The following is a 7839-nucleotide window of genomic DNA, read 5'->3' as shown; positions in this document are numbered from 1 at the left end:
AGCGCGCATGTGCAGAGGTCCCGGCACTGTTTTCAGCGCAGGGACCTGGCTCCGCCCCCCCACAGCTCGTGCTAGCTGCGCCGAGGGCCAGAGGACCTGCAGGTAGGTGGAGAATACCGAGGATTTTTTTAGGCGCACTTTGTGGCGCGAAAAATGGGCGTCCAGGTCGGGACTGCGCCGTTCTCGGCGCGTGTGGAAACTTGGGCCCTAGGTCCCTGCAGCAGAGCAGGTCTCCAGTCGTCTTGGGTAACCCTTGCCAGTGGATAACGGCCTAGCTCGGTCAAGCCCGTGTGGTAAAAAAAATCCATGCACAGACATCTTCCACACTTCAGCATGTAGTTCGGGATCTGGAATATTAGGTCCTTCATTGAAACACCTTCGAACTCATCCCTTTTTGGCGTGGAAGCAAGTCATCTTAAACAATTATTTTGCTTCCGTCTTCACAGTGGAAGACACAAAAACCATGCCAAAAATTGCTGGTCATAGGAATTTGGGAAGGGAGGACCTTGAGATGATCACTATCACTAGGGAGGTAGTGCTGGACAGACTAATGGGACTGAAGGTAGACAAGTCCCCTGGTCCTGATGAAATGCATCCCAGGGTATTAAAAGAGATGGCGGAAGTTATAGCAGATGCATTTGTTATAATCTACCAAAATTCTCTGGACTCTGGGGAGGTACCAGCGGATTGGAGAGCAGCTAATGTAACACCTCTGTTTAAAAAAGGGGGCAGGCAAAAGGCAGGTAACTATAGGCCGGTTAGTTTAACATCTGTAGTGGAGAAAATGCTTGAAACTATCATTAAGGAAGAAATAGCGGGACATCTAGATAGGAATAGTGCAATCAAGCAGACGCAGCATGGATTCATGAAGGGGAAATCATGTTTAACTAACTTATTGGAATTCTTTGATATAACGAGCATGGTGGATAGAGGTGTACCGATGGATGTGGTGTATTTAGATTTCCAAAAGGCATTCGATAAGGTGCCACACAAAAGGTTACTGCAGAAGATAAAGGTACGCGGAGTCAGAGGAAATGTATTAGCATGGATAGAGAATTGGCTGGCGAACAGAAAGCAGAGAGTCGGGATAAATGGGTCCTTTTCTGATTGGAAATCAGTGGTTAGTGGTGTGCCACAGGGATCAGTACTGGGACCACAACTGTTTACAATATACATAGATGACCTAGAAGAGGGGACAGAGTGTAGTGCAACAAAATTTGCAGATGACACTAAGATTAGTGGGAAAGCGGGTTGTGTAGAGGACTCAGAGAGGCTGCAAGGAGATTTGGATAGGTTAAGCGAATGGGCTAAGGTTTGGCAGATGGAATACAATGTCGGAAAGTGTGAGGTCATCCACCTTGGGAAAAAAAACAGTAAAAGGGAATATTATTTGAATGGGGAGAAATTACAACATGCTGTGGTGCAGAGGGACCTGGGGGTCCTTGTGCATGAAACTCTTTTTGGATAATGTTTCTGCCCGGGATCGAACCAGGGACTTTTCACGTGTGAAGCGAACGTGATAACCGCTACACTACAGAAACGGTCTCATCCCAAAAGGTTAGTTTGCAGGTGCAGCAGGTAATCAGGAAGGCAAATGGAATGTTGGCCTTCATTGCGAAAGGGATGGAGTACAAAAGCAGGGAGGTGTTGCTGCAACTGTATAAGGTATTGGTAAGGCCGCACCTGGAGTACTGCGTGCAGTTTTGGTCACATTACTTAAGGAAGGATATACTAGCTTTGGAGGGGGTACAGAGACGATTCACTTGGCTGATTCGAGAAATTAGGGGGTTACCTTATGATGATAGATTGAGTAGAGTGGGTCTTTACTCCTTGGAGTTCAGAAGGATGAGGGGTGATCTTATAGAAACATTTAAAATCATGAAAGGGATAGACAAGATAGAGGCAGAGAGGTTGTTTGGGGGAGACTAGAACTAGGGGGCACAGCCTCAAAATACGGAGGAGCCAATTTAAAACCGGGTTGAGAAAGAATTTCTTCTCCAGAGGGTTGTGAATCTGTGGAATTCTCTGCCCAAGGAAGCAGTTGAGGCTGGCTCATTGAATGTTTTCAAGTCAAAGATAGATAGATTTTTAAGCAATAAGGGAATTAAGGGTTACGGGGAGAGGGCAGGTAAGTGGAGCCGAGTCCACGACCAGATCAGCCATGATCTTATTGAATGGCGGAGCAGGCTCGAGGGGCTAGATGGCCGACTCCTGTTCCTAATTCTTATGTTCTTATGTTCTTATCCTCGATACGAGGGACTGCCTAAGAAGAAGTTTGCATCGACAAACAATCCAAAATCCCAAAGGTAGCTGAAAGAGGCGTATCTATTGGTGCAATTTGTATTAATTTTAAAGTTTTCAACGTATCTGCCCATCCCTCATGTTACTATAGCAATGGCTGCACAAGCAGCAGGAGCAGTGGTTTTCCTATGGTGCCGACGTGCTGTACGTCCACATAACTGATCAGAATATTCATCACAATGCAACCAGACAACCAACAAATATAAAGTGCTGTAGCTCTTTAGTTCACAGTATTAAAAAGAATTGAACAAAAAACAGGTATTTTCAACTTCAATCACTTCCACTAATAAATGTTGTCATCTTGAACCAGCAACCCCACCCATGTAACATGTCAGAAATACAGCACTTATTCACAAGCGCAGAAAAAAAAGCACAATTTGTGTTGCTAAATTAAAAACAAAAAGCAAGAAAAATTATGATTTAACAGAAATAAACAGTCATCTTTCTTTCTGGACAGAAGAACCAGACTGACTTGGAAATGTTTACTCATACGGTGACAAAGATATTAATTTATGAATTTTGTTTCTAATGCTTTGCTTTCAAACATTCTCCACAATTTTAATCGCTGCTCTATGTTGTACTATGATTATACAGGGCCTTGGTGAGACCACACCTGGTGTATTTGCACAGTTTGGTCTCCTTATCTGAGGAAGGATATACTTGCCTTGGAGGCAATGGAACAAAGGTTCACTAGATTGATTCCAGGGATGAGAGGGCTGTCCTATGAGGAGAGATTGTGTAGAATGGGCCTATAGGCTCTGGAATTTAGAAGAATGAGAGGTGATCTCATTGAAACGTACAAAGTTCTGAGGGGGTGACAGGGTAGATGCTGAGAGGTTGTTTCCCCTGGCTGGAGAGTCTAGAACTAGGGGCACAGTCTCAGGACAAGGGGTCGGCCATTTAGGACTGAGATGAGGAGAAATTTCTTCACTCAGAGGATTGTGAATCTTTGGAATTCTCTGCCCCAGAGGGCTGTGAATGGTGACTCATTGAGTATATTCAAGGCTGAGATAGATTTTTGTATTCTAGAGGAATCAAAGGATATGGGGATCGGGCGGGAAAGTGGAGTTGAGGTCGATGATCAGCCATGCTCTTTTTGAATGGTGGAGCAGGCTCGAAGGGCTGTATGGTCTACTCCTGCTCCTAATTCTTATGTTCTTAAGCAAAATATATCAGCCTTTACATGTTAAAATTGGGGACCAAAAACTGGTGTCAAATTAAACAGTTGATCCAAAAGCATTTGAGCTATAAACAAAGGTAGCAGTTATATTTGGGGTAAGTACTGCAGAATCATTGCTATCACTGGCACGATAGTGCTTTTTAAGAGGGTCAATCAGGTCCCTTTGTAAAGGGGACTGATTTTCTGCTAATGCTTCTATTTTGGCCAACACCCAAGCCTGGGCCCTCTGGCTAATGGCTTGTTTGGCTAGTTAATTCAGGCATTCTGGCTCTTTTGCATAAACCAGGCTGAGAATGAGGAAATTCCTGACATCAGGGGCCATTTTAGGGGCAGATGGGAGTTCTGTCTCAAACAAGTCCCCACAGAAACAACCAACAAAGGCTGAGGCCTGTTGGATCCAGTTCAGGAATTCATTAATGTATTTCGTAAAGGGAACCTGTCACCGCTACCTGGTCTGGCTCCAGCCCTAGGTGGTTGCCTCAGGGCAACTAGGGATGGGCAATAAAGTACTGACTTGCTGGTGTGGCCCACATCCCAAAATCAAAACAAATATGACACTAAAAACATCTCAATAGTGGATAATCAAGGGGCTATATATAGGGAGGGAGAAAATTAATACAATCACTATCACTAATGAAGTAGTACTCGGTAAAATAATGGAACTAAAAGCGGACAAGTCCCATGGACCTGATGGCTTACATCCTGGGGTCTTAAAAGAGGTGGCTACAGGGATAGTGGATACATTGGTTGAAATCTACCAAAATTCCCTGGATTCTGGGGCGGTCCCAGTGGATTGGAAAACTGCAAATGTAACACCCCTATTTAAAAAAGGAGGCTGACAAAAAGCAGGAAACTATAGACCAGTTAGCCTAACATCTGTCATTGGGAAAATGTTGGAGTCCATTATTAAGGAAGCAGTAATGTGACATTTGGAAAAGCATAATTCAATCAAGCAGAGTCAGCATGGTTTTATGAAAGGGAAATCATGTTTGACAAATTTGCTGGAGTTCTTTGAGGATGTAACGAGCAGGGTGGATAAGGGGGAACCAGTGGATGTGGTGTATTTGGATTTCCAAAAGGCATTCAATAAGCTGCCACATAAAAGGTTAATGCACAAGATAAAAGTTCACAGGATTGGGGGTAACATATTAGCATGGATAGAGGATTGGCTAACTAACAGAAAACAGTGAGTCGGGATAAATGGGTCACTTTCCGGTTGGCAAAGTGTGACGAGTGGGGTGCCGCAGGGATCGGTGCTGGGTCCTCAACTATTTACAATCTATATTAATGACTTGGATGAAGGGATCGAGTGTAATGTAGCCAAGTCTACTGATGATACAAAGATGGATGGGAAAGCAAATTGTGAGGAGGACACAAAAAAGCTGCAAAGGGATATAAACAGGCTAAGTGAGTGGGCAAAAATTTGGCAGATGGAGTATAATTTGGGAAAATATGAGGTTATCTATCCACTTTGGCAGATAAAATAGAACAGCAAATTACAATTTAAATGGAGAAAAATTGCAAGTGTTGCAGTATAGAGGGACCTGGGGGTCCTTGTGCATGAAAGACAAAACGTTAGTACGCAGATACAGCAAGTAATCAGGAAGGCAAAGAAATGTTGGCCTTTATTGCAAGGGGGATAGAGTATAAAAGCAGAGAAGTCCTGCTACAACTGTACAGGGTATTGGTGAGGCCACACCTAGAGTACTGCGTACAGTTTTGGTCTCCGTATTTAAGGAAGGATATACTTGCATTGGAGGCTGTTCAGAGAAGGTTCACTAGATTGATTCTGGAGATGAGGGGGTTAACTTATGAAGATAGGTTGAGTCTATACACATTGGAGTTCAGAAAAATGAGGTGATCTTATCGAAACATACAAGATAATGAGGGGGCTTGACAAGGTGGATGCAGAGAGGATATTTCCACTCATAGGGGAAACTAAAACTAGGGGACATAGTCTCAGAATAAGGGGCTGCCCATTTAAAACTGAGATGAGGAGGAATTTCTTCTCGGAGGGTTGTAAATCTGTGGAATTCTCTGCCCCAGAGAGCTGTGGAGGCTGGGTCATTGAATATAGTTAAGGTGGAGGTAGATATATTTTTGAGCGACAGGGGTGTAAAGGGTTATTGGGAGTGGGCAGGGAAGTGGGGCTGAGTCCATGATCAGATCAGCCATGATCTTATTGAATGGCGGAGCAGGCTCGAGGGGCCAAATGGCCGGCACCTGCTTCTTATGTTATGTAAAACAAAAGATCCTTGTGATGGAGTGAGCTGGTGGCAGTAGAAGGTGCTACAATTGGCCTCAGCACCCTGTGCACAGGGGTGGGGAAATAATCAGCCCGGCATGCTGCTCCTCATTACTACCAACTACTACAGGAGAAGCACGTGTGTCAGAAGTTGATATGGACCAGGATTGTGATACATATTCATTCTTTTCTAATTTATACCTAGACATACACACATAACATGTAGAGCACCTCATCAAACCTCATCGGCCGTACAAAGTATCCAAGTACCCACGGACATACCTATTGGCAGCGAACACTCTCCACGGTCATTCAATTCCTCCAGAATAATGGTCATGAGCGGGACCAGTTTCTGCTTGCTGTCTTCATTGGAGATGAAACCGCTCTCCAGCTGGAAAAAGAAAGTTATTTTTATAAAGCTGTAGACCAGACTACGCAGTATCAGAGCAAACCGCTTCGTCGAACCCAAAACACTTCACAAATGCTGAGGATGTCATGAATAGCACATTTAGTGAGTTGGTCACATCGCAGATAAAGGTTACACAGGCAGATAGGGAATGGGTGACCATCAGGCAGAGCAGTGGAAGGAAGGTAGTGCAGGGGTCCCCTGCGGTCATCTCCCTCCAAAACAGATGCTGTTGGGGAAGTTGACTCATCAGGGGAAGGCGGCAGCAGTCAAGTCCATGGCACCAGGGGTGACTTTGCTGCACAGGAGGGCAGGAAAAAAGGTGGGAGAGCTATAGTGATAGGTGATTCTATTGTAAGGGGGATAAGCGTTTCTGTGGCCGCAAGCGAGACTCCGGGATGGTATGTTGCCTCCCTGGTGCAAGGGTCAAGGATGTCTCGGAGCGGCTGCAGCGCATTCTGGAGGGGCTGCAGCGCATTCTGGAGGGGAAGGGTGAACAGCCAGCTGTCGTGGTACATATAGGTACCAACGATATAGGTAAAAAAATGGGATGAGGTCCTACAAGCTGAATTTAGGGAGCTAGGAGTTAAATTAAAAAGTAGGACCTCAAAAGGTAGAAATCTCAGGATTGCTACCAGTGCCACATGCTAGTCAGAGTAGGAATTGCAGGATAGCTCAGATGAATGAGGCTTGAGGAATGGTGCAAGGGGGAGGGATTCAAATTCCTGGGACATTGGAACCGGTTCTATGGGAGGTGCGACCAGTACAAACCGGACAGTCTGCACCTGGGCAGGACCGGAACCAATTTTCTAGTGGGAGTGTTTGCTAGTGCTGTTGGGGAGGGTTTAAACTAATATGGCAGGGGGATGGGAATCTATGCAGGGAGGCAGAGGGAAGTAAAAAGGGGGCAGAGGCGAAAGGTAGGAAGGAGAAAAGCAAGAGTGGAGGGCAGAGAAATCAAGGGCAAAAATCAAAAAGGGCCACGTTACAACATAGTTCAAAAAGGATAAAGAGTGTTAAAAAAACAAGGCTCGGAGTCTCAATGTGAGGAGCATTCGTAATAAGGTGGACGAATTGACTGCGCAGATAGCTGTTAACTGATATGATGTAATTAAGATTACGGAGACATGGCTCCAGAGTAACCAAGGTTGGGAACTCAACATCCAGGGGTATTCAATATTCAGGAAGGACAGACAGGAAGGAAAAGGAGGTGGGGTAGCGTTATTGGTTAAAGAGGACATTAGCGTGGAGGATGTGAAATCTATATGGGTAGAGCTGCGAAACACCAAAGGGCAGAAAACGTTAGTGGGAGTTGTGTACAGACCACCAAACAGTGGTAGGGAGGTTGGGGATGGCATCAAACAGGAAATTAGGGACGTGTGCAATAAGGGTATAGCAGTTATCTTGGGTGATTTTAATCTACATATTGATCGGGCTAACCAAACTGGTAGCAATACTGTGGAGGAGGATTTCCTGGAGTGTATAAGGGATGGTTTTCTCGACCAATATGTCGAGGAACCAACTAGAGAGCAGACCATCCGAGACTGGGTCTTGTGTAACGAGAGGATTAATTAGCAATCTGGTCATGCAAAGGCTCCTTGGGGAAGAATGACCATAATATGGTAGAATTCTTCATTAAGGTGGAGAGTGACACAGTTAATTCAGAGACTAGGGTCCTGAACTTAAAGAAAGGAAACTTCGATGGTA

The 7839-nt window shown here is 44.9% G+C and overlaps 1 protein-coding gene and 1 non-coding gene across 2 annotated transcripts in view; both read right to left on the bottom strand.

Moving 5' to 3' along the window:
• nprl2 (NPR2 like, GATOR1 complex subunit) overlaps positions 1-7839 on the bottom strand; it is a 37603-nt gene that overhangs the window by 21230 nt on the left and 8534 nt on the right. Inside the window, exon 4 of the mRNA XM_070895801.1 lies at positions 6009-6117. Coding sequence (XP_070751902.1) covers positions 6009-6117 — 109 coding nt within the window. The remainder of the gene's footprint in view (positions 1-6008; positions 6118-7839) is intronic.
• Positions 1469-1541, bottom strand: trnav-cac (transfer RNA valine (anticodon CAC)). The gene has a single exon. It is a non-coding gene; the product is annotated as a tRNA-Val (tRNA).

This window comes from Pristiophorus japonicus, chromosome 12, assembly GCF_044704955.1.
Source record: "Pristiophorus japonicus isolate sPriJap1 chromosome 12, sPriJap1.hap1, whole genome shotgun sequence".
Classification (NCBI taxonomy): Eukaryota; Metazoa; Chordata; class Chondrichthyes; family Pristiophoridae; genus Pristiophorus; species Pristiophorus japonicus.
This window is presented reverse-complemented; position numbering and strand designations above follow the sequence as displayed.